The sequence below is a fragment of the Lytechinus variegatus genome, chromosome 12 (genome assembly GCF_018143015.1).
Source record: "Lytechinus variegatus isolate NC3 chromosome 12, Lvar_3.0, whole genome shotgun sequence".
Lineage (NCBI taxonomy): Eukaryota > Metazoa > Echinodermata > Echinoidea > Temnopleuroida > Toxopneustidae > Lytechinus > Lytechinus variegatus.
The window spans coordinates 23,470,873-23,498,366 of record NC_054751.1 but is presented as its reverse complement, the minus strand read 5'-3'; the positions used below and the strand labels follow the sequence as shown (position 1 = coordinate 23,498,366).

Genomic DNA, 27,494 nt, shown 5'->3' with positions numbered 1-27,494 from the left:
TTTTTTTATTTCAGTGACTTGAAAATTTAGATTTTCTCTTTGATCGCAATATCATTTTATTTTATTTTCAAAACATTAATATATTTATTTTAATAATAAAAATACATTTTATTTTACATTATGACCTAGTATTGAACAAAATAAAAACCCAGCCATGGAAGGAACCAGTGTCAATAAAGGTAATGGCGACTTCCATTGCGAGGTAACGTTATTACAAATTTAGTTCAATATTTTCTTGGTAATTGGAACGTAGATTTTAAACAGTTAATTTTAGGGACTTTCGAAATCTACAGCTGAAGGGCATTCATTATCTGCCATCTTGAAATCCGAAATCATCGTTCAATTTTAAGAACCGCACTACAGGGTATGGCGCTAATGCACTTTCGTATACCGGTACCGCTCGATGAATCAGCTTCAGAGCTCAGTGACAGTAGTCCAGCCGAGCCGTGGGCACGCTTGTGCCTTATTTCGTACTTGAACATAACACCGGTGCGAAAGTGCACTAGAGCCCTTTTTAGTTTCAGTCACACACACGAGACAAATAGTACGTTAAGAAGACCTAGCTAACATTTAATAATTATAATATAGGCTAGAGACAGCTGGCAGCCATCTGTTTCAGTGAGTTTTAAACTTTTTTTTTCACATTTTAATTATTTTTGTATTTTTTCCATTTGAGGCCAAATTCGCAAAACGCACGCATATGAACACACACAGTGCTTCGCGAAGCACTGTGTGTGTTCATATGTGTGCATTTTGCGCCTGTCTCAGATTTTTACTTAGATGAGCGATGTTAATGGCGTCTGGGCATATGAACTAGTAATATGGCCCACACTGACACAGACGGCTCATGATCGTGCAGCCGCCATTTACATTGTAGCCGGGTTAACAATGCAAAATCCCCTCACGGGGCTCATCGATTTTTGTCTTTATTTCATAAAAATAAGAACTGGACCAAAGTGAAGATTTATTGTTTTGGCCTGAATTTAAATGCACCAAAACAGGGGGAAAAAACAGTTACTTCGGCTGTTGCGCAACTCCCACTTCCCTGGTTTATACAAACTTTATACATCGATCTAACGTTAGATCTACATGACATAAACATATAGCCATTGAGTCCCTGAATAGATTTAGTTAGAACTTCGGTCTCTGTAATTGGTGAGTGGAGCCAACAGAGTTCAGCGGACAACAGAGACCGAAGCTTTTGTTTTGGTCTAACGTTGGGCCAACTTACGGTACTTATATAACCCAGAGAGCTCCAGGCTGGAGCTCCCTGGGTTACGATACTTAGGGAATATACTGAACAAAGTCATTATGACTCTGTATTTAATTCAAATTTCTTTTCCTAACTGAGGTTGGCTGGATCATGTCCTGGTGGGTCAGCGTCAAACTTGAACTTTACTGGTTCACATCTCCAATACTTGTCCTGTTCAGTACATTTTCGAAGCTGTAGACACTTGGCGCATAAGCTATTTAGATTCATTACCAAACACTATTCACAAAATCAATCATATCGAACACAATATTCTCATAAACTTAAACTTTCATGTTTCATCATGAATACACAATCTAACGTTACCATTCTACCCACTAACAACTGTTTTCTATATAAAAATATTGCCGAAATCATTTTTCTTTATTATATCAGTGCCCAATATCAAATGCACCCCTCTTCACATGTGAAATATTTGGTCGCTTGAAAATTGTATTGTATTTCTGTGTGTTTTCTGTGGGAAAAGTTGAGAAAACAAAACAGTGGACTCGTGAAGTGATTAAAAATAGCGTACTTAACCATGTCCATGGCAACAGTCAATATGGCTTACTGTGACAAAAGCATGCATCACTATTGGAAGCTTTTCAGTATACGTAATTTATTCAGAAAATCTGCATAAACTATTGGTTAAACTGATTGTTTTTAAAACCACCTTTGAGAATTTGGGCCATAATGTTTAAAGTTTAGGCTTTTAGCTTAATTTCACAAAACAGTTATATGCAATCCTGGTAATTATGTAAATGGGGGACTGATGACATCACCAACTCACTGTTTCTTTTGTATTTCATTATATGAAATATTTTAATTTTCTCCTCATTGCCATATGAAACAAAGGTTTGTTCCTTTCCTGAACATGTAGAATTACCAGTTCGTCTTTATTGTCAAGTCTATGAAAATTGAAAAATTGTATAATGCAAGCAATGAAAAAAGAAGAAATAGTGAGGGACATCATCAACTCTCATTTGCATATATATCACTAGTTGTGCATATAACTGTTTTGTGAAATTTAAGTGAAACTTAAAAAGTGTCATTTATAACTTTTTTTCATTTTACATCTGATTTTTATGAAAATTTCACTGTTGTGCTTGCTTGATTTTTCTCTTTTGCTTCAAATCAACATTTTTCCGGGATGGAATTGATCTTTAATTTGTCAACAATGTTCATGTACGATGCAAATTTTCCTGTATAAGTAAGATGAATTGTTGAATGTTTTCTTGGATATACAATGCTTGAAAATATGTGCTGTCAAGAAGGGGTTGGTCTATGCAACCTCTCTATTCACAAGTCATCTGATAAAACTTGTGAATTATATTTGTATATCTACTTTTTTAGCATGGATGCTAGTGGTAACTTTGCACCTCCTGAGATCCACATCTCCGAGCCACCCGAAGAGAAGGATTATGATGACGATCACGATTTTAATGACATCATAGCTGAAGATGACACGCCAGAGGCAAAAGGAGATAACTCTGCTTGTGAGGCAGTCAACTACAAGGTTTCTATGGATGAGTTTCAGAAGGTACTACATAATTCTCACATTCAAGCTATATTACTAAATATATCAAAATATGGAAATGGAATGTTCTGAAATAAGTGACATTATCCTGTGTAGAATATCTGACATGTGCAGTGTTTACAACTTTTAAAGCTATATTGACTTGTTTGCCCAATTTTGCTAAACTTAGTATATTCACAATTCACATGACTAGAGATGCTCGATTTGCAAGATGACAACAAAATCAATCAACGTCACTTATCTTTAAAGAGTCTTCCCAGTTTTTGTGTGGCACTACATGTATTTATAACTCAATTGTACAGGATATAGAATGAAAGCACATATTTTTTAAAGTGGCGACCTGTCTCATAAGCTGGTAATATGAAAATTTTCTTTGATAGGAGCATGTATTAGAAAAATATATGAAAATTTGTGATATCTTTTTCATTGATATGATCCTTCCTATCTTTACCTAGGTTGATGTCTTTAAGTCACCTTCTGCCCTCACCAAGATTGCTGAACCTCCACCATCCTCTACTAGTGGTATTGAGGATGATATAGATGGATCCATGCAGAATGAGACTGCTGAGGTTAGCATTATCTTCCAACTCTCCTTGTATATTAATAGGGAAAGTCCCTATTTATTGCTGTTGTTTTTGTTGTTCCTGTGTTGTGTTTTTTGTTGTTGCCTTTTTTTTGGGGGGGGGTACATCCATAGCCCGCTGTCCATTTATTAGTACAAACTTTCAAAGTAGGAATTACAGGAATAACCAAGGCCTTGAGTTTCAATGATTTTAAGGCAAGGTCATTTTTCTATAGGTTGCATTTTATATTGCTACACAAGTGGGGGGGGGGGGAACATGCACAATAAAATACCCAATAGCCAGTAAAAGGGCATCAAGGCCAATTTTAAATTTCTGAATCTTCAGTCCCTATTTTCTGACTTGCAGTTTTGGCGAGGATATCACGTGATAGTGGAAGAAAATCGTTGATTTGATTGACTTTTACAAAGTTATTTGTATATATGTACAGTAATGGCAGAGATATAATAAATTTAATTCAGTAGAAGGAGAAGAGAGACTTTAACTTGAAGCTTGACTCTTGAAGGCTGTAATTTGTAAATGAGATTCTATACTAAATTAAGTTGCATGCTTAAATTTATTGAATATGAGGCATCTTTTTTTGTTGAGCTTGAGCTTGACATTAAATTAAGCCGATCCTTCAGTTTTTAGATTTCTCTTACAGAATGCTTTCACACAATTCCAGTTGTCAAAATCAGCATTGCTAACCCTTTGTATGTGAAAGACTTTGTTCATAGATCAAGTCTTTAAGTGTTACTCTCTGTTTATATACCATAATTTCTCAAATGTGGACTTTCATGTTTGTATTCCTATATTCATTCTCACTTCCCAGTGCCCTGCTCACTCCTCAATCTCACCCTTCTTTTTATTTCTGACAATTTTACTTCATTCATTTTGTTTGCATTGTTATTAGGTGTGTAATTTCTTCAGTATTTTGTTACTCTTGTTGTCAAGAAATAAAGCATTTTATATTTATTATTCTTGCCTTTCATTAGGCGGAAGAACATGTCCCTGAGGAACCTACAGAGACTGACCAATCTCAGCCATCCAATCAAAGTTCATTGACCCACAACCAGTCTGTTGAAGGGAATGTCCAGTCTGGTGATCCTATCTTAGTGAATGGAACCAGTCAAGCCAATAGAGATGGAGGACATAATGGGGTGACCACTCTATCATCAGAGGACATTCTCAAGGTAAATATTGAAATGTGTGTTCACAGTAGTTCAATGTGATGCAATCAACTAGGTGCCCATTCCCCAATGTTATGTGAAGTTTAGTTTTATTATTTTTTGTATCATTTACATGCTGACATATGTCACTAAATATAAAGATTGATTTAATCTTCGATAATTCATTGTGTTCGGACTCATGTAATGTCATACAAGCTTGTCCAGTGACCTTAAGTCCCACTTGTTTATTTGTGTGTATGTGTGCAGGCAGAGATGATAAGGACTGCAGCCCCTGAGCCCTCGGAACAGCTTCAAAGAGCCCAAGCCGAGTGGGATGCTGTCGAGACCATTCAACCTGGTATGTACATATGCAACCTTTGTCACAATTCACCGGGTTTACACTTCTGTGTTAAATGCTCAAGCATCAGCTTTCACGAGGGAATTAGAGACCATTAGAGTGTTTAAACAATAACAGGCTTTGTTCCTGACATCACCCAGATTGGAATTGATTTTTATGATGAAAAGACCAGGCAAAATATTAATTTTGTATGTTCGGGGGCAACCGATAGCCTAAATCTACAATGTTGCATAAGCCTTAATGATGCAAAGAATGGGGAATTTCAGAGGCTTTTATTATTTCCAGTGCTATTTTGAGCATTTTGGGGGAGGGGGGGGGGTGAAATTGCCCTGAGCTCCATGTAATTTTATTTATCCTGGAATAAAAGTTAAAGATATTAATGTATTGATGGATACAACTCAACACTACACAAAACAAATAATGCCCTGTATATTTGGAGAAAATTGGAATGTAATTCCATTCAAGGGACAGGGCTATTGGCTAAGCTGCAAAAGAAGCAACCTTATAAAACACAGGCCTATATGTTACATAAATAGGGGGAGGGGCTTCCCATGATTTTAGCACAGAGTTAGACCATGGTCTATGTTAAACTGGACTTCAGAATTTGTGCAAGAGTGTTTTCCAAAATATAATTCTGTAAGATTTTTTCCCCTCATGATTGAAGGCTAAATTCATTATTTGGTTCTCATACCCAAATGAAATTTGTAGTATTGGTATGCATACTGATGTTACTATTTTTGTGTTGAGCAAAATCTATTTTGTTGTTGCCATTTTGTTCTTACTATTTTGTTGTTTTTAAAAGAACACTCTTAATCATTTCACTTCATACAGAACATTTTCTTTTTGCATGGCTTTTATGACTTGATTTGTAGCTTATTTGGAAAAACTTGTATTATACCTGATTTTAAAGATAAAATGGAATAACGTACATAACACTTTATTACTTCATGGTTACTTCTGTATTGTTTTTATTAACTACCAATAGGAGCCGTTTCACCAGGTATTGTTTCTTTAGTTTATTTTGCACTTACATGTAGTTTTTTGCTGACTTTAGTGTGCTTGCTCTTGAATTAGTTCTTACATGTAGTGATGCGTGTGTATTATTGCACTTATTTCTTTGTACATGTGTCATATTGTAGCAGTGTGTGTGACTTCCCTCTCTACCCCCCCCCCCAGTCTCTGATTACTGTGAATCAGGGCCCCTTCTTATGATCTGATTGATCCGATCAATCTCAACTATATGGAAATCCATCAATGTCATCATTTTTTCTACAGGAAATGTGCACAATGTCTTTGTAAACCAAGCGAAGCATATCAAATTATCAAGACAACCATGAATGTACTAGTATACATCATATCTTGAAAACATTGACAAACATGCATTTTAGATGTTGATGTGGCTGGCTTTCCATAGTTGTGGTTGATTGGATCAATCGTGACTCTTAGTAAAACAGGGCCTTGGTTAAATTCTATGACAATTTCTTGTCTCTTTACATAAGATGAAATACTTGTCCTATCATTCAATATTGATAGTGATTGCTGTTTGATTGTAATGAATATTATATTTGGACTTTGTTGTTTAGGTGATACATGTATGTATTTTCAATCACATGTATGAAAATACAATTTTTGTCTCACCTGCATAGCAGAGTGAGACTATAGGCGCCGCTTTTCCGACGGCGACGGCGGTGGTGGCGGTGGCGGCGGCGGCGTCAACATCAAATCTTAACCTGAGGTTAAGTTTTTGAAATGACATCATAACTTAAAAAGTATATGGACCTAGTTCATGAAACTTGGCCATAAGGTTAATCAAGTATTACTGAACATCCTATTAGAGTTTCATGTCACATGACCAAGGTCAAAGGTCATTTAGGGTCAATGAACTTAGACCATGTTGGAGGAATCAACATCAAAATCTTAACCTGAGGTTAAGTTTTTGAAATGTCATCATAACTTAGAAAATATATGGACCTAGTTCATGAAACTTGGACATAAGGTTAATCAAGTATCACTGAACATCCTGCATGAGTTTCAGGTCACATGACCAAGGTCAAAGGTCATTTAGGGTCAATGAACTTTGGCCGAATTGGGGGATCTGTTGAATTCCAATCATAACTTTGAAAGTTTATGGATCTGATTCATGAAACTTAGACATAATAGTAATCAAGCATCACTGAACATTTTGTGCAAGTTTCAGCTCTCATGATTAAGGTTAAAGGTCATTTAGGGTCAATGAACTTTGGCCGAATTGGGGGTATCTGTTGAATTACCATCATAACTTTGAAAGTTTATTGGTCTAGTTCATTAAACTTGGACATTAGAGTAATCAAGTATCACTAAACATCCTGTGCGCATTTCAGGTCACATGACCAAGGTCAAAGGTCAATGAACTTTGGACGAATTGGGTGTATCTGTTGAATTACCATCATAACTTTGAAAGTTTATGGATCTGATTCATGAAACTGGGACATAAGAGTAATCAAGTATCACTGAACATCCTGTGTGCATTTCAGGTCACATGATCAAGGTCAAAGGTCATGTAAGGTCAATGAACTTTGGCCATGTTGGTTTTTTTTTGTTGAATAACCATCATATCTCTGTAAGTTTATTGGTCTAGTTCATAAAAAGTGGACATAAGAGTAACCATGTATCACTGAACATCTTGTGTGAGTTATAGTAGTTTTCAATGTGAGCACTGCTGCTATATTGATTCGCGTGATGCAGGTGAGACGGCCAGAGGCATTCCACTTGTTACCATGTGCGCCGGAACACTTTCAGTTTTGGGGGGGCAAAATTCCGAAGGGGGCACAATATTTTTGACAGCGTGAGATACCGAAGCGATCGAGCGGGAGAGGGGTGGGGCCCCCACGTTAAGGACTCAACGCAATAATGGAGTATGAAAGTTGCGTTTCTAAGAGCATTCAAAAAATAAATTTCTTGAGAATTAAACATAGAATTCACTACGAAAGACTATACTTATAATTTATGAGAACCTATGAAATCTACGCGCAAAACAATCGCTTCGGAATGTGATTTTCATGTCTGATCAATTAAATTACGTATTACGCTTATATTGACTCAAAATACCAGAAATTACATGCAAATATCCTTTCAGAAACATTTATTTATGTACATTTACATACACGGACGACGCGAGAGAGCACAATCATCATACGTTTCCATTCCTGTCAGAACAAGGAGTGTATTAAGCAGCAGAAGCGTAACAACAGAAACAAAAGAAATTCTAATGAATGTCTTTTCAAATTCAAAATGTCATACTGTTCTGACGTGGCAGACGTCGATAAGCACTTAAATCCCCATTCTATGCAAATCATTTCTGACATCAGCATTCATTTGAGATAGTCCCTGATTATCCATGCATGGGCAATTCGTTTCTTATTTTGTAACTGGGGGAAAAAGAAATATGACAAGTTTAATTGTCTAACAATTTAAAACTTTTCTGAAAATCATAAAAAGTTTAAAACATTACTCGATTTATGTGTTTCCTTTTGCATGTTTTGTATGGCTGGGAAGCACTTTTGGATGACTCCTTCAAAATCTTCTTTTTTCTTTACATATTTTCTGGGGAAAATGTGACCATAACTAGGACATGATGAATATCAAATTCCAGGAAATTTTCATTTGTAAATAATCATGAACTGATTAACAAATGTAGATTATGTAACATTATTTAGAAGAAACAAATATATTCCAATAGCGGATGTGGTTGACGGTCCACCATGTGGAGTTTTCGAAAAAAGTAGATAGAGGAAGAAGTGAAATTGACAGGGTAGGAAGTGGGCAGTTGATAGTCGAGTAATTTTTTGTTAAAATGAGCGTAGTCCTGAAAAAGACAGTAAACCAGAAAAGGTTGAAGAGTTGAAGAGGCTTGAGTAGTTGATAGATGAGTACTCCTGCTCTGCACTCCATTCGCCGACTCAAGCTAGCATCTTCTCATTTATCCAATAATTCAACTACTCAGGCCTCTTTAACCCTTTAACCTTTTCTGGTTTACAGTCATTTTCAGAACTACACACATTTTCAAGAAATATTACTCTAGGACCTACTCTCAATCTTCCTATTTCTCGCCTATCAATTTTACTTCTTCCTCTATTTATTTAGACTCCACTTGGTGTATACCGTAAACCACATCCGCTACACACCCCATGCAAGCCATCAAACATCATCTAATTATATTCCAGTGTATTTCTCAATAATTTGTAGAAGTGTAACACATCTATTTGTACTCGACTACATACCAGGAAGGGTAAAATAATGAAAATATCAGTATTAGTCTACTTCTAATATTAAACTATACGCTACAATATTATTTGTCCAGGCTTGCAACATGGAGAAAAATGATTATATAAGGCTATAAAATTATTGTTTCATACTGATATATTGTTTTCATTTCATAATTATCAAAACATAAGGGTAAGCTCACTCTACTCTGTACTCAAATACAATCACTCTTCTAAAATGTGCAATGCACAAATCGTTTGTCAAACCACTTGCTTCCCCTCAACGTCCTCCAAGATCGAAATGATTCCATCCAGATGATATATAAAACGACAAAAATGAAAGAAAACGAAAAGGCCACTTCAAGAAAAAATACAAAATATCGGACAAATTGAATGTCATGATAATTTTCAACGTTCACTGTCATGACTGTGCTCAACTACTTAGTCCTTTTTAAGATGAGCAAATGTGTTCTTTCTCTTGCTATCTCCGCTACTTATGAACTCATTGACTAGTTCACACATGTCAGCTTTGTCTGCCTTGTCCTTATACAAGGATAAGATCAGAAGAGAGTTCAACCTTCGCTGGCTCATTGTCGATCGGAGATACGTTTTCAGCTGACGGAGTCTGCTGAAGGAGCGTTCAGCTGTAGCAGATGTGGCGGGATGTGTAAGATACAGCTTCACTAGCTTCATGACCTCTGGAATCATCGGCTTCATTGAAGATGTTCCAAGAGTTTCGATGATCTTATCCACGGAAGCTGTTGACACAGTGGAGTGAGTGGACTGCTAGGACGTTTCCGACGCCAGATTCTCTAGTACTCGTAACTGCGCGCCAAGACGAGAGCCATCCAGATCATCCTTGTAGTGCTTCACCACACAATCTAGGGACTCAGATGACACCTTGTTTTCGGTCCAGGCTGTCGTCAAGAGGTCTTCTGTGGCCAACAAGACTGGGATGCACTTTGACGAAATGCGTTCCTCCAGCCCACTGATCACAAAGTCTAAAGCCTCGAACCATACACTTCGGTAGAGATCTTTAGGAGTTTTGAAGATATGCGGGTCACTCTGCTGATACCGTCGTGGTGCTTTAGACTGTCGGGGTAGCTCGGGGTCATCCTGTTCTTCCCGTTCTGCATAGATGACTGTTTTGCTCCAAGTTTCATCGAACACCGTATCCGTCCTCATTGCCTTCAGCTGATTGATGGCAACCTTCGTAAGCCTGACCCCCTGTCCGGCTGACACACGAGATCCTTGGATTGCCGTACTGAGTCGGTCGCTCAGTTCAAAGATAGCAAGACTGATGATGAGAGAAATCGTGAAGTCGAAGGTGGAAATGGCGTTGAGGAATCCATTGGCTCGTGACTGCATGTCTCGATCTGTTGACGTATTTTCGATTTCTATCAGGGACTCTTTCACCACCTGTAGTTGCTCTTTGATACTGCTGAGGGCCTTGAATTTGACTGTGAATCGGGTGGGGCAAAGCGGCCTCACATGTGTCTGTGGCGAGCCCAGTGCTTCTGCAAGTGTTTTGACGATAGCACATCGCTTTGGGGAATCTCTGAAGAAGTTGATCAGGTCCGTTACGGTGGTCAGGAAGTTACGGAGCTTTGGAATATTCTTTACCATATCTTGGACAGCTAAGTTAATGCAGTGCATGTGGCAGTGTGTGGTGGTGATTCTCTCATTCTCCTCTTGCAGTCGGCTCGCGACACCACTTCTTTTGCCTTGGAATGTTGCTGCTCCATCAAAGCTTGCAGCCCGACAGAGAGAGAGGGGGAGGTTATACCTCATCAATGCGTCTTTGATAGTCTTGTAAACTGACTCTGCGTCACACTTATCAATCGCGTACATGCCAAGGACGTTCTCTTCTACCAGCAGCTCGTCTGTTGCAATGCGAATGCAAATACAAAGTTGCTCCAACCTGGACACATCAGTGGCTTCATCAGCAATGATCGCGTATGCCTTCCCATGCATTTCATTGGCCAACTCACGCATCAAAGATCTGGACATCATATCAATCATCTCCTCTTGAATCTGGTGTGAGGTCCATGACGACTTCCTTTCGAGCCACCGGCCGAAACCTTCAATGTCCTTGCATCGCAATGTCAATAAAGTGTGGAAGTTGCTGCTGTGGTCAGTGTGTCCTCGAATGGGCAATCCCTGTTTGGCAAGATACTGCAAAGTCGAGAAGATCGCATGAAGATACTTCGTGTTCTTTTCCATCTCTTCTTTTGCAGTGTGGTCAAGAATCTCAGCAATATTTCTCCCATGCCAGATCTGGTTCATTTTGTATGTAAGTAAGCGATGGCTTTCACTTCGCTCATGCTTTTGGAAAGCCTCAGTTGCCTTTTTCCATTTTGAAAACCTCTTCTTGCTGAATACCTCTTCTTCTCTTCCACCACTAGAAATTTTTCGCAAGCACGCTTGTCGGCATACATGGCAAAATGCCGCTCCGTCGCCGTTATTTGCTGCTTGCTCCCACTCTAACCATTGGTATGAGCCATACCACTCAGGGCGAAACCGCCTGACGTGATTGTCTTTCTTGAAGTTAGCTGAAGTAGGCTGATTGGGTTTTTCCTTTATAAGAACTTCGGTTTCTTGTCCCTTCTGGCATATGGCAGGGTTTTCGTGGATTGTGGAGGACTCTGGCAAACCTCCACTTGCTTGAGTTGACTCTGTAGTGTCCTTTTCCTCTTTCTTGTTTACTTTTGAAAAGTATGTTAGGAGTGATCGAGACTGGTGTTTCTTCATGGTTCCAGCAGTTCCAGCAAATGACGAGCCTGGCAAACGAAATAGTTTCAAACCAATGTAATATAGGCCTTTTTAAGATGACAAACTTGACCGTAAGCAGCCGGGGCCGCCGATCGAGAGGGCAAAACTTCACAAAATTCACCAAAAGTGCGCACGAAATCTCTCAATGTTATTCTAGAAAATGCAAAAGATCCCCCATCACAAACCCCCTCGCTCTTAAGTTTCTTCGAAAACTTAGGTCTTGCACCCCCACCCACCCCAGGATTTTTTTATTTTTATTTTTGCAAACGCCCATGAATAACAAGAGCTGGGATGAACCAAAGAACATAGCTGCCTCTCGATCTGATTAGTAACAGGTAATGGGTAGGAGTTTTGGAATCTAAAATACAAAAGTGCTATATTATGAGAGCTGAAATACTATCAGACGAAACGCCTGCCAATCATGCCAATGAAAAGGAATCGAGGAAAATACGGGGCTATGAAAATATCTTAAGATTTTTATAGAAGAGCAGTACTGTAACGCTTATTTTTCTTTTATATCCTTTATTTACATTTTTATTCATAGCTCGGATATTATGAGTCAGATCAAGTAGACACTTTCGCAGATGATTTTATTTTTTCATGCATAAACATTATCTCTAAGTTGCTTTTAAGTGGGATTCACCATTTTCACAAATTATAAATTATAATCCTCTACACACAATTATTATATGTGTAATTTTCTGATAACATGTCTATATTGAGTTGAAATGACCATGGTATTTTCCTTAGGGCACTGACTTTTTATTATCATTATTGATTCAATTTATATTGAGTTGAAAGTTTTCAAAATATAAATCTATATCTTTATTAATCTATACTTACTATTTCAGGGATGACTTATAATTTACACAGACAACAAGTACATGATATATTGACGATCGCGACCTCGAGATGTATGGTTTCTGGGCTTGAGAGCTATGACATAGATTCCATATGTTTCCCGTGAAACTAGCGTTCACGCGCGTTATGATATCGGGTCCGGTCTGAGCGACCGCGCGTTTGTTAGCCGACACAGCCAGCATGTATTGGTGAACCATTTTTAATTTGCCATTCGGTTTTAGTCTGAAATTTATTCATTAAAAGGTTAAACGTTATCACACTGTAATAAGATGGAAAAGGGGCTTATCAAAGGTTTGTTTTACAGAGGGACATGTTTGTTAAAAGACGCGAGGCTTACTATGATATGTAATTGCCCCGTCAGGGGCGAAATTTTTTCATTTCTGACAATGGAAATGACAATTCTTAGGCAGAAAAGTGCCTTCGTCGTTTACTTTTGTCCTTAAATAATTAATAATTTTTCTACTTTTAGGGGGGCACATGGGGGGGGGCAAAATCTCGTTTTGCCCCCCCCAATTTTCTTTGGGGGGGCAAGTGCCCCCCCTGCCCCCCCGCTTCCGGCGCCCTTGCTTGTTACCATTAGACATTGTTTACAAGTCTCTGTTGTAAGTCCATAATTTGCACAATAGCTTAATTAATAGCTGCATCAAGGGGATGAGTGTTATTACAAATACAGTGAGTCAAACTAGACTCTTTTTATATGGAGATTCTGAATTGAGAAGACATTTTTATCCTTTACAGCAGGGCGCGACAAACCTGCTTGCCCGCTTGCCCGGGGCAAGTGAAAATGACGTGCGGGCAAGCACCCCTCAAAGTCAATTGCCCGATCGGGCAAGTGGTTGTTGCGTCTTTTTTTTTCTGTACTGTACCTCGTTTTTCCATAAATCATCCAAAATCCACACTCAAAATCATGAATCAGCCTTAAAAAAAAGCAGTAGCGCAGTTTCAAATTCCGAAATTGCGTTATTTTTTCTGTACCACGTATTTCCATACATGGTACCAGGTATGAAAATAATCAACGCAATGGCCGGGAAACAGTTGAATGTAGTATAGGGGTCCACTATGACTACCACCATGTGCAATTTCTAATGCACATTTTCCCCCTTCCGATATCACAATTCTGTAATAAAATAATTAGAATTACACAGGAAATAAATCACAGAGTCTAGTAACCTCGCATTGGTGAGTTGTCATGTCATTCGGCTTTGCTTTTCAAAACGGCCTATTAACATCCAAAATAACTTGTCGTATTTGTTAATTATAACTTAAAATTCATTTGTTTCCCTTTTTGAGGGGATGAGGTAAATATCAGACAATAAATCATCAAACAAAGCTCCATCTATTTTACAAGGCCGGCGGGAGGCTCACACACGTGCGCATACTAGCTAGCCAGTCTGAGCTCTGTCTCTCTGCCAGAGCTCTGGGGGACAATTCGCTCAGTAAAGGCCTCAATGATGGTGATTTTCTGTTTCAGACAGAGTTTACATTTCGGGTATATTATTCAAAACTTCCAATAAAGTTTGATGATTTCTTCATTGTCATGTATATTCAAGTTATTAATGAATACATTTTCACCAAATTTAGACTCCCCCATAGAGAAATGCAATTTTCGTAGAAGTCTGCGTTTTCAAAGAACTTCAGGAAAAGTTAGGGTATGTGGGCCTTTATTACATGGCCGAGTACAGGTTATTGTACTGGAATACATGTAGGCGAAGTAGAAATTAGATATTGAATTCATTTATATCAAAGTTCAACTCACAGTCACACCCACACAAACACACGCACACACACCCAAGATTCTAAGCATAGTGAAAAAAATTACTTAAAAATCATACAATATTAAACAATGTTACTAATAATTCATTAATAAGTGAACAGGTATTCCTCAAAATAGAAAAAAAAAGTAGCATGTGAAAACATGTAGATAAAATTATTGACCGAGTGGAACATCATAAAATGATGAAGAAAAGACTTGATGGTTTCCAAATAATTTTTTTTTTTAATCAAGGAAATATGGAAAATAAATGACCATTTCATGGATTTAAAGATGCAAAATGTGAAATTTTTGCCACTCCACTTTTGATGATAAAATAATTTTTTCTGAGTCAAAGAGCTGAACATTTTTCACTGGCTTTCTTTATAGTTTCCATCTACGGTAAATGAAAGCAATTCTAAGGAAATATGTTACGCAGGTAGCCATTTCATGGATTTAAAGATGCAAAATATTAAATTTTAGCAACTTTTGTTGAAGGGTTTTTTAAAACCTTAAATAGCCATAAAATATTGATTTTTTTTCTCCAAAATAAACGTAGACTCAGGCCTACGTTGCTGAAAATATCCTTTTCAATGTGTGTTCTTTTATACTGGACATGATTCTCAATTGTTATTTAGTACGTATACCTTAATAAAAATAAGAGTAGTGCCGTCATAATAAAAAAAATATTTAAAAAATTGGGCAAGCAGTTTTTTCTATCAGGCAAGCAAATTTTTTCATCACTTGCCCAACAGGGCAAGTGATGAAAAAAAAATTTGTAGAGGCCTGCTTTACAGTGTAATTCATTCTGTAAAAAACATTTTTTTATTCTGGGGCTACTTAGGAGCTCACCAGTCCAATTTTGCCACATTGTATTACATTTTGCATTGGACCCTATGGCCTGTATGCTGAAGTTTGGTTTAGACCATGGTCTAACTCTGCTAAAATTATGGAGAGCCAAAAATTCATAATTTGGTTTTCATTTTATCTTTCTTGTGATTACTGTGCCCTTTCCTACGTCTGGGATGGTGATGGAGGCTTTCTTATTCTTATTTATCATTCTGAAACAGTTAATAATGATTTGAGAGCAAAATGAGCTGATACATTGAAATTGTACTGTTAGAGATTAAGCTACTATTGGCTCTCCATATTTAAACCGCAACTTTAAACCAGAGTTTGAATTAAACCTGACTTCAGAGAAGGGCCTATGGGAATTTCAGGGACCCTTCTTTATTTTATAGGGCTTTTGTGGTACTTTTCAGGGGGCGAATGCTCCCCGAACACTCATGTTATAATTTCTTTATCAGGAGAACGTTTCATCAACAATTTTTGTCTGACAATTCATCTCTGAAAATCCGGGGGGGGGGGGGGCCACTTCCATTGACAAGTGGATACCATGCGCGACCATGGGGTCTCGAAAAGCACCCTAAACACGTATTTTCCATATTCTGAAAATGCACCCCTAAACAAGTATTGGCGTGTGAAACCCTACCCTTAACAAGTATTGGAAACACAATGATACTCTTGGCAAATATTCCCTGAAATGAACCCCCGAAACAAGTACAGGAATATTTTGTCACGGGTCCTTTGGTCGTTGGCTTTACCTTTTAATACACAACATCATTTTGGTTTAGTACGTCCTCACCTTCCACACCTCATGCAAATCGGACCCCAAACACGTAGTTTTGGGGCAAAAAGGACATCCTTTATAAAACATTTTAGTTTTGTTTTATCATCCCCGCAAATTTGACCCTAAACACATAACTTTCCTAGCGAAATAGATACCCTTTTTTCATTATTTTTGTGTTTTTGACACCCTTCTCACCTTACGTACGTAACGTGTCCTATCTTGAAAAAGACATTCTTTTTACATGTTTTTTTATAGGCTGAGAAGTGCAGCTCCTTTGGTAACTGTCAGATACAACCTACTGTGTTGGATAAATTATCTGACAGGTCCTTTCATAAAATGCTCTCCTTGGGCCCATAACACAAAGTTTAGCAATGATCGTTGAACATTTTTCCATGATTGATTGCCTAGTGTACAATGTACAATCAATAATCAAGCATATGATTAATCACTATTAAATTTCTATGTTACGGGACCCAGGTGTTACAAAAGCCTTTTCAGTTTTTATAAAAATGTTCTGGGCCAATAACAAAGAGCTTAGTGATTTACCATGTGACTGATTGTCACAGTTGATCTTACATAATTATCAGTGAAATTAATCCTATCAACCCCATGATAAATCACTAAGATTTATATTATACAAATAATGCACGTAAGCACATGCATGCAGGGCCAAATAATGAACGATGTGCAAGAAGATCCAATGGATGTACCACAACAAATGCGGTATATCCATTTGGCGAGTCAAGCAAAGTTCATTATTTAGGTCCTCTATGCACAAGAATGCGTGTATTGTTTGTTTTATACACCCCCCCCTCTTCTATGTTACTGAGTTTCCCCGAATGCTATATTTGATCTAAATTCTAGATAATTCCAGAACTCGCGCTATCCTCTACTCTGACGTCAGAGTACAGGATAGTGCATTTGGATGCAATAGTGCAATTAGCTGAATATCTTGTGAACTGAGTTGTATAATACAGGGCCCCAAATTTGTCATTGAAATCATGGTACATGTCAACACTAACTAGCTTTTTCCTGTTAAGATTTTGAAGCAAAACATAACAGTTGGTTATATTAGTGTCCTCAGTATTGCTACATATATTGTGTCTATCATTGCATTGCATACCTAATATACACATTCATTGGTGGTCAGCAAATGATTCATTTTGTATTATTTGGTTTTCGTTATTTTTCACAGGTAAACACAGCGGAGTCAGGAAGCAACCTCTAGTATCATTCAATGAAGCACTGGGATTCTTTCAAACCTGCAATATGGAGAAATATATGGTAAGTAATAGGGTCGAGACAAAATAGTGCCATTCAAGCGACCATTAAAATCATTAATGTTTTCCTATTTCAACAACTGTTTGCCCATATTAAAAAAGTGAAAAAAAAACCTTCCAAAAAATTGCTAAAATTTCACATTTCATCTCTTTACTTCTATGAAATGCCACCATCCATTTGCAATATTTTCTTGAAAATGTTTTGATTTAGTTGGAAACTATCAAGAAAATTGAGAATATTCCCCTCTTTCTTAACTCTGAAAGATGGTTTTCACTTGATATCACACTCAGCTACCAACATGACAGTCTATATGTGGGACTGCAAGATTGTGCATATTGTACTATGTAAATGTGGCTTCAGGAATACTAGCCTTGCCCTGAGAATATATAAATAATAATAATAATAATATAGGGTATTTATATTGCGCACATACCGGTATCCACCTTGTTAGGTGCTGAAGGCGCTCCTATATTACCCAGCTAAGCTATGCGATCAGAGCGCACACAGCTTCTTAAGGAATTACTTCCTACCGATACCCATTTACCTCACCTGGGTTGAGTGCAGCACATTGTGGATCAGTTTCTTGCTGAAGGAAATTATGCCATGGCTGGGATTCAAACCCACGACCCTCTGTTTCAAAGTCCGGAGACTAATCCATTGGGCCACAACGCTCCACAAGATGAGATCATGATAATGAATTTAGTCATTCCCTTTGATATGTCATTTCTAGAGTGGGATAAAACCTTGTATCCAGAGATCAGGGTTTGCCGCTCTCAAGCATCTCGTCTTAGGACCACCGAAGATGAACAAAGGTTTGCTCGATGAGAGGAACTTAGTCTTTGCTATTGCACAGTGTGAGTATGGACTAGTATATTGGTTGCAACAGGTTAACATGAAGCTCAGAACCTGTGCAGGAATCAGGTTCTTTTATCCATAATCCTAGCGAATGATCATACAACTGATTTTCACGATATATTTTACATTGTGGTTAATGCAATCAGTTTTTATGAACGATTGCTCTTAAAGACTTGTGTTATTAGCCCGTATTCTGAAATCAGGTTTATTTTAAACTCTGGTTTAAAGTTGTGGTTTAACTATGGGAAGCCAGTTGTCGCAAAATTCTGTAACAGTAGAGGTTGAATGTATGAGCTCATTTTAGTCTCAATAATTCTTAATTGTCTGGGAAGGATGAATATTATAAGATAGTTGTCTTCACCATAAAAAAATTTAGGAAAGAGTGCAGTAAACATTAGAAGCATTCAATGAAAACATAACTTTGACATTATTGGCTTCCCATGATTTTAAAACAGGGTTAGACCATGATCTAAGTTAAACCTGACTTCAGAATACAGGCCACGGAGTCCACATCTTGGTACTTCTAGATTCTATCCTACTGGATTTATGACAATTATGTTGTTGCCTGGTTTGAGGACTTGCATGTGTTTAAAAATCTGCTCCTTGCAACCAAATGTTGTTCTGTTGTTACAATTCACTATTAGGTATCTTTTCATGAAGATGAAGTCAAATCATGGCCAAAATCAGTTGCCAAAGTATTGGTAGACAAAAGTGACAAAATTCATTCATATTTTTGATGGTTTTGTCATTAATAACCATCTGAGAGTTCCTGAACCACAAAGCACAAGACAAGTATACCTATAAGAATTAGAGAACATGCCAGCCTCAGGAAAATTGTTTATGATACAATTGGCATAGTTCATGTATAAACAGTGTATTTTCTTTTGCACCTATGGGCTAGCGATAGTTTGACAAAATATAATGAATTTGATGTTCATTTGTTGATTAGATCCATTTGACGATGAAGAAGACATTCATAAGCGTGTGCTTCAGACCGTCTACAAGCAGCTTACAGGAAGTGCGATAGACTGTCCGAGGTTTGGATCCCATTGGGAACAAATAGGTTTCCAAGGTAACGCTTCATCTCAGATGAAAACAATTTATAAATCTTTTTTTAATTACGGTATGTTTCTTCACCTGAGCTCTGTCAATGAGAGGGTTTTGCTTCATAAACACTTGTTATGATAGCAAATGCACAATTTTTTTTTATAACTGATTTACTATCAGCCAGTCAGATTGCGGAATTTCAGTAGCGTATAGCTGTTATTGAAAATTTGTTATTTCAATTATAATGAAATGGGCCCCTGCTTTCAAGCTAATAGTATGAGCTACTGCAATCAATAAGTAGTTTAAAGTTTAATGTATGTTGACCTTTTAGGTGTTGGTGTTCGGATGATTTTTAAACCAGTACAGCACCAAACTTAAAATGAAGCTGGTCTTTGGACAAATTGCACTAGGTGTTGAGTTACCAGTTATTTGATTTAGATAATTTCTTTGAAGTTACGTTATATATTGGAGCAAGGGAAGGTAATCAGGGGGCTGTTTTATAAAGCTACTCGGAAGTTAAGAGTGACTTTAAGAACGAATGGTGAACCTTTCTTATGCGCTAAATAATCACCAACGAACATTTTATGGTTAAAATCATTTACCACAAGAAAGGATCACCAGTCATTCTTAAAGTAGCTCTTACCTCACGAACAACTTTATGAAACACCCCCCTGAAGTGTGCTTGCACCCACATTGAATTTGAAAATCCCTCAAAAATGTGAGAACAATTTGTCTTAGAAAATTATTATTTGTCATTGATACCAAGGTTTGTAATAAATTTATTGGCCTGAATTCACCAAAGTGGTTTTGTATGCATTTTCTGATATTACAGTGTGTGCAGATTTCATTCATTCAAAAAAAAAATTTTTATTGCATATATCAAAGAAAAACTAACAGGTTGCAAAAATCATGTTTCTTATTCATGTTACAATATTAATAAACCAACTGTTTCAAATTAATAAGCCCTCTGATTATGTTAATTAATTTTCATAAACAGTGGGTTGCTTGAAACCTAGCTTGACAAAGAAGTGCTTGCTAAACAAATTTAAAATCTTGAATAGAATACAGGTTAACCCTCTGATACTATCACCCACAGTATTTCAAATGTTCATGAAGTCACCTGCAGGGTGCAACATAACTTTTTAGAAATGCTCGCCTGGTCCAGCAAGTAAATTTTTAAATGGTTCGAATATACTTGTCCAAAACTCTATTTCACTTGCCCGAAAAATTCTTTGAAAAAAAAGTTTTACCTCTTCAAAAGAAAGTTTTGCGGATTTATAAACCATTGACCCTTTTCTCTCTTTTGACATGAACTGATGTACCTTGTTATTGCATTTCGTTTTCCGAAGTGATTTTATCTTGCCTGCCATGACCGAAATTAGGGTCATTTGTCATTCTACTGTGTGAATTTTGCTTTTCCAATTCGGGCAAGTAGTTTTAGTCTTGACATCAAAACACTTTCCCCGACTCTAACTTTTACTTGCCCCGGGCAATCGGGCAAGTGCTTATGTAGCACCCTGATCTGATTTCTTCTTGATGAACCACAGGAACGGATCCATCAACCGACCTAAGGGCGTGTGGTTTCCTAGGTCTGCTCACCTTACTTGATTTTCTCATGGACTCTCAGAAGTTAGCCCTAGCCAAAGATATCTACAGACTATCACAGCATGAAACACAGGTAATTGTACTGCAGCCTTTATTAGAACAGAGTTTGCACTGGAGGATGCAGCTGCACTTGGGGATTATTTCATTAAGATGTTATGTTAACGGTGACTGGTGTTAACTGTTTTAACTTTATGGGAGTGAACATTCTGTAATTCTCATCAAGTCTTTCCAGTATCAAACTTTGCATTCAAATGCATGTCAAGAATTAGAATTTCATTCTTGGAAAAGGATAACTCTTGCTGCATGTGAAATTATTCTGGGAATCCAAGTGAACTTTGGAATGCCTCACCGTGTGAGATTGTATAGAGATGATGTGAGGTTAGGAATTCATCTCTCATTGTTGTTAATCCAACTTAAAGCCTTTATTTCAATTTCATTTCCATAAATGATAAACACATGTGCAATATGAAGGAATGACACGTATAAAAGCAAGTGTAGAGATAAAAGCAACAAATTATTTGGATTGAGGGTCAACCAAGACCAGCAGATAGCATGTATTAAACTGTAATATATTATGCAATTATTGATTAAAAGTCATTTCTATTTTCTGAATGATGAAATCCTTTCCTATTAACTGCAACTTAGCAAATTTATCTTTTCACTTTTATTGGTATAGAATTTTCCTTTCTGTGTGATGTCCATAAATATGACAAGGATAGCATTGCAGACGTTACGAGAAGAATGTTTATCAAGGTACGGTTTTCATCCATTACATCATCAAACTTCAGCCCAAATTCACAATGATGGTCTTACAGACATGCCAACCGTTCCCTTTTTAGACTATTTGTTCCTCTTTTTTGCTATGAATACACCAATACATTTTGGTATGATTTATTACTTAAAAAAAAAAGATTTCTGATCATGGAGTATGTATTGTACACAGGGCATGACACTAGCGCCGGTCTGATGGTCTCAGACCATTAAAAATCACTGTCGGGCCAGTAACTTGTTGCATTAAAGGACCAAGTAAATTCTTGCCGACGAGCACATGTTTAAAAGGGTAAATTATCCAGTTTTCAAGTAGAGTCATTTCACATGTTTTTCACCGATCTCACTAGAACTCAACAGGCTGGCGATAGTTACGTCGAGACAAATTTTTAAAATACAACTTTTTGTCAAAAAATATGTTTTTTTCCCTCTTTTCTTCTTTCTGTTGCAGAAGATTGGCAGGTCTGGTCTTAATACATGATTTCATGCTTTGATTATGCCAATTGAGTACTTTTTGAGAAATAAACCAATGGTGAATGCATGCTTTGGGGCAATTCCATAGAGTGTGTATGTCAGATCCCCTTATAAGACCCCTTAATTGATTTTCACTGTCTCCTAGTTCATATGAAGGGTTGTTATGCTCTCAAATGATAATGGTTGCTGCAGTAAAGAAAGAGAAGAAAATTTGGTCCTTTTTTTCCCACTGGGTGATAAATTCATGCTTGCTATGCTGAAGTGAGAATTATATCATAAATTTGGGTATTTTGGGAGCTTACTATGTGAGCCATGATATGGAAAGCATGTAAAAAGTGTACAGTGTCCATTAAAAATGTGCAGTGGAATAAGAAGTTGAAGACATCTGATTACTTATTTTGGTCTTAGAGACATCTACATTTCATTTGTAAGAATATGCAGAAGTTTTTAAGGTTGAAATCTGTTTTAAATATAGATTTACATAAATTGGTATTTCATTTTCCTGAACCATGTTGTAAAGCATGGATTAAGATTTATTGAGTAAATTTAATCAATTAGTAAACGTCTCTGTTAGTCCATCCAAACAGAAAGATAAAAACTAGTAGAAAAGGAGGGAGACATACCAGCTTTGATGAAATGGTGAATTGTGACTTTACACCCATTTTGTCTATTTTCTGTTCAGCCTCTTCCCACATGGTATAATCCCATGAGCCCATTTACTATTGTGACAGATCTGGTATTTAGACTAAGTGATGGTTGGACCAAGTTAATAGTAGACCATGTGGGTTTAGCCCAGGTTTTATTTGACGATTTGAGATTGGGCCATCTCATAGTAGACAAAGTGGATATACATGTAAACTGATGAATTGTGATAGTTACGATAAAAATCATAACCAGTGTGTTGGCTCAGTTGATAGAGCATCTGCCTCATAACTGGGAGGTGGAGAGTTCAGGCCCCAGCCACGTCGGACCAAAAGACGTTAAAAGATGGGAGTTGCTGCTACCCTGTTTAGCATTTGGTGATCTAAAGTAATGTCGATCCAGCGCTGCTCAGTGGCTGTCAGGCCCATAATCAATTGGAAAAAATGAATTTTCAGATGATATCTATTGCTATTTCGAACAATAAAATATGGATTCTTTTGTCATCATCATGCATTTTTTTTTATCTCATCAGAGAATGCAACAGACGGAAGCAAGTCTTTGGTGTTATTAATGATTTTTATGCGAGCTTATTTTTACAACTCTATCAGACCTGGAAACAGCAGAGAAAAACCATTCATGATTCAGGTTTTGTCATCAAAGGTAAATTGACACGTACATATTTCATTGTTTCATAAGAATGAAACGAATTTAAACTGATGTCCAGTGATATGAACATATCTGAATGTTCCTTTCTGTGCTAATTAGTAGAACCTCTTTTACATTTGTTCTTGGATTCAGTAAAATAAGTCAATTAGTGTAGAATTTATAGTGGTCATGGATCATTATTACACTCATTTATAGTTTTGATAGATTTGAATTATTCTTGGTTCATGGGTTTTTATGCGAGTGATATTCTAATTAGATTATGACAGTTTTCAAAAATGTATGTGTGCAATACATTATATATCGGATCTTTCATAAGTGAAGGCATGAATTTGACTGGATGCAGTCAAGAACCAAACTTATTTCATTTTATTTTTCTTGACAGAATTATCCAAATCTTATTGAGTTTTAAGTTTGTGTTACCTTTGTTGCATAAACAGTTCATCGCTAATATATTATTCTCGTCCATATTCAGAATTGGAGGCAAGCTGTAAGAAGAATCCTCGGAATTTGATGCGTAACCTTGAAATGTACCTCGCAGAGAGGTCATCACGAGGGGGAGACATGTCACCGAGGTCAGGGGTCGCCTCATCACCTGGGAAAGATAAAGCAATCATGGACTTTGCTGGTGTGCATGAGCTCGAGGACAAAGAAGGCTGAAAGTTAGAAAATGACAGAAGAAATGAAAGACAACTTTGATTGATTTTTTTGCAATCATGACAGCTTTTATCTGAATGTCCAGCTGCCAAAGTATTCTATTTGTGATGATCATGCTATGAATGAAGCCTTGGGAGGAAATGTATGTGAGTTGGTTCCACCAAAGTGAGGTGTCTGATGGGTTGCCTTCTTCAGAATTAGCTGAAGTCTTTGCTGTCTATCTACATGGAGTGAGAGTGGTTAGAGGAGCTCGTGACCTTGACAACATGAACTTGTAATGATTGATTGATTGATTTTTACTCTTACTTCAAAGCCAAAGAAACAATAGCTCAGTCAAGCCTGTATAAAGCATACAATTCCATAGTTCATGACAAGTCTTCTTTTTTATTGATTACTGTTTGCAAAGGTCAATTGTTATTTTACTAGAGCAAAATCTGTGCTTTGTTATACTGTGAAGAAGTTTGTCTGTAATAAAATCTCTTAAGTCAGCATGAAAGTAAACGATTTACCTCTTGAATTTGAAAATGCACATCTCTGAACACATGATGGCTTGGGACAGTATTAGCAACACACTACTGAATGACTGACTTTAATGGGAAACATAAACTGATTGACTTTTGGTGGCATTTGTATTCAAATATGCATCTCTTATTCAATTCATCAAATCTTCATGAACTGCCAGATAATGGGAATCTCCCATGTAAAGAGTATTCATGTTAAGCTATTGGAGACTGATCCTGCCCATATGCTTCTATGGAAAGCTTGTGTTATACTGAAACCATTCAGTTTCTAATAGGCTAAGATCTGTATTTAAATACACTCAACCATGTGTATTAAGTTGAATCTGTTGAGATCAAAGAAAATGCTTTGGCTACATAGATAAATCATTGTACAAGGGATAAAAATTGATTGAAAATAACGGAAAAGACCTTTGACTTGGCCGATTATTTGACTTGTGTGAGTTTGACACAGGAAAGGGTGAATGTCTACTACTACAAGGTTTAAAGAATCATCCATGGGTGCTTGATTTATTGGAAGATTATGATTGCCTCTTATAATTCATTATGAATTAATCTATAAAACAGTTAACAGAGTGTCCCAGTCATTCAATGTATTAGTGAGGTTTACCAAACAGAATTCATGTACATCTCCACTCCGTAGGAGGTAATATGGTGATTAGTTTATGTCTATACAGTGTAACAATCTCTGATGATGGAAAATTATGAACAAGTGTTTTTTTTTCTGATACCTCTACTAAATAAGATCAAAATTATTGCATGTTCGGACTCTAGAGGGTGTTGCATTTATATTTGTCGTGGGACAAATCAATGGTTAGCTCAGACAGTTTTCCTTGATTCTGATTGGCTAAGAAGCATAGGTGTTTAAATGTTTGAATTTGTGGTTAGGTCTTTATATAAAATGCTCTAGAGATGCCCAAGAATCGTGGAAGATAATTGTAAAGATTAAATGACAAAATCAAGACCCTGGGTCCCGTTGCGTAAAAGTTACTATTATGGTAATTTTGCCGTCCAATCCAATGGTAACTACCATGGTAACAGAGCTCGTCAGCCAATCAAAATCAAGGATTCCATGAACGATGCCAATGGACGGCAAATTTGCCATATTGGTAACCTATGATGGGGATTTTTTTAGAAGATATGACAGGATATTCAACTTTTGTCTCATGATGGATGTTTTCTATGGGGGCGATTGCTAGTCAATTTTAGAATCCAATATTAGTCATAATTTTTTACAATTTACTGTGAATTAGCAATATCGGTGCTGTTTGCTTCTTCAAAATTAATACAATTGATCAATGACTTGCAAATATTGGCAATTGATCTCTGATAATTGTATTGTGACACCTTGGTAGATATACTCAGTGTGAGGTCACATTTGGATTTCAGAACTTTTTAGAGCGTTGTCACCACCTCAATATTAGAGTCAACTTATGCTTGTAAATGATTGTGATTTTGAAAAATTCTGTGCTTGCAATGGCCACATTGTAGTAACACTTTTACCTCAGTCACATTTGCTATACGGCAGTTGTATAGTGAGTTGAAAAAGCTGTTTTATTCATTTTTATTCAAACCACCTATACATAAATATGTAGCTACTACAAAAAATGTTAAAACGGCTGTTTTTGACTTGCCTTACAGCAGCCTTAGGGCAAATTTGACAGAGGTATTCTGACAGAAGGCCAGTCCAACTGGCTGATGGACGCAAAGCATATGCATTAGGGACACAGCCAACGAGCGACCTTTTTGGGGTGGCTCCATCCGTTTTCATCTGCTCAAGAAATCAACAAAATATGCTTGATGGATAGAGCGTATGGAACACGTATGCAATGAGTACACAACAGATGCATAGCGTTTTCCAACGGATGGCAAGATTTTTCTACATTCTAGTCTACATCCTCTTTGCATCTGTTATTGCACAAGTATGCAATGAGCACACAAAGGATGCATAGCGTTTTCCAACAGATGGCAAGATTTTTCTGATTTTACATCCTCTTTGCATTTGTAATTGTGTTGTGTTGGGGTTGGATCGATTGCACTTTTGCTTTCAACCAGACTTAATAAGAGGCAAATCAATGCAAGATGTAGAGTTCATATATATTTATTGAAGATGATAACTTGATGATGATAAATACAAATAATACAGGAACATGAGTAAGTCTGATTGTGACTGTACTCTCTAAACTCCATTCTCTAATCTATCTGTATGCTGGAACAATCTCTAAAGTAATCTGCAACCAATCTAACAATCTATAACCAATCTGCATTCTCTGAAGTAATCTCTAACAATCTCTGAAGTAATCTATAACCAATCTGATTTGGGCTCAGAAGTGAACCCCTTTTATATTGGTATGGTCTAGACTCTTTACGATCAAACAGGTGTTGGTCAACCTTGGACGTTTGACCAAAACAATCTGTACGTCATAACTTTACTCTGAATTGGGGGAGTTGACCTTTTTAGGGAGAACATGAAATGTAGCGGATAAGAAACCCATAAAATGTGTGTGCGTCAGAAGTTTAGCTGGAAGAAGAATGAGTAATACTTTCTAATGAAAGTTGGAGCTGGTATACTTCCTGTAGAAGTTTTGATTAAGTATTGAACATGTATTGATATAGTATGGAATATGTGAGATATGTCTTATCACATAACAATTGCACTGGAACCAGGCCAAATAGCTCATTTGAAAATCTAAACCTTGTCAGACATAACGTGACCCTGTTCCTCATCCTTGCATTATTCTAAGACCTGGGGAGTGTTTCACAAAGTTTTAAGTAAGTATGACTTAAGTCGCACTTAAATATCGAGTTGCGTACGGTATGAAAGGCCTGATTGTATTGGTCAGATCGTGTCATGAGG

General features: G+C 37.1%; 2 protein-coding genes across 4 annotated transcripts; one reads left to right on the top strand and one right to left on the bottom strand.

Annotated features, from left to right (window-relative positions):
• Nucleotides 1-137: 137 nt before the first annotated feature.
• On the top strand, nucleotides 138-27,459 carry LOC121424993 (ELMO domain-containing protein 3-like). 3 transcript variants are annotated; one of them, XM_041620909.1, is made up of 13 exons: nucleotides 138-179; nucleotides 2,603-2,789; nucleotides 3,242-3,355; nucleotides 4,342-4,539; nucleotides 4,783-4,873; nucleotides 5,859-5,873; nucleotides 17,323-17,411; nucleotides 18,139-18,262; nucleotides 19,213-19,335; nucleotides 20,858-20,988; nucleotides 21,592-21,668; nucleotides 23,332-23,459; nucleotides 23,938-27,459. In XM_041620909.1, the coding sequence occupies exons 2-13, from the start codon at nucleotides 2,604-2,606 to the stop codon at nucleotides 24,120-24,122; spliced, it is 1,461 nt and encodes a 486-aa protein (XP_041476843.1). In that variant the 5' UTR covers nucleotides 138-179; nucleotide 2,603; the 3' UTR covers nucleotides 24,123-27,459. The 3 variants fall into 3 exon arrangements, with proteins under 3 accessions (XP_041476843.1, XP_041476841.1, XP_041476842.1); XM_041620907.1 differs by having other exon boundaries at nucleotides 148-202; XM_041620908.1 differs by lacking the exon at nucleotides 5,859-5,873 and having other exon boundaries at nucleotides 148-202.
• Nucleotides 8,779-11,960, bottom strand: LOC121424992 (zinc finger MYM-type protein 1-like). The gene has a single exon (XM_041620906.1). The coding sequence runs from the start codon at nucleotides 11,863-11,865 to the stop codon at nucleotides 9,901-9,903; it is 1,965 nt and encodes a 654-aa protein (XP_041476840.1). The 5' UTR covers nucleotides 11,866-11,960; the 3' UTR covers nucleotides 8,779-9,900.
• Nucleotides 27,460-27,494: the final 35 nt, after the last annotated feature.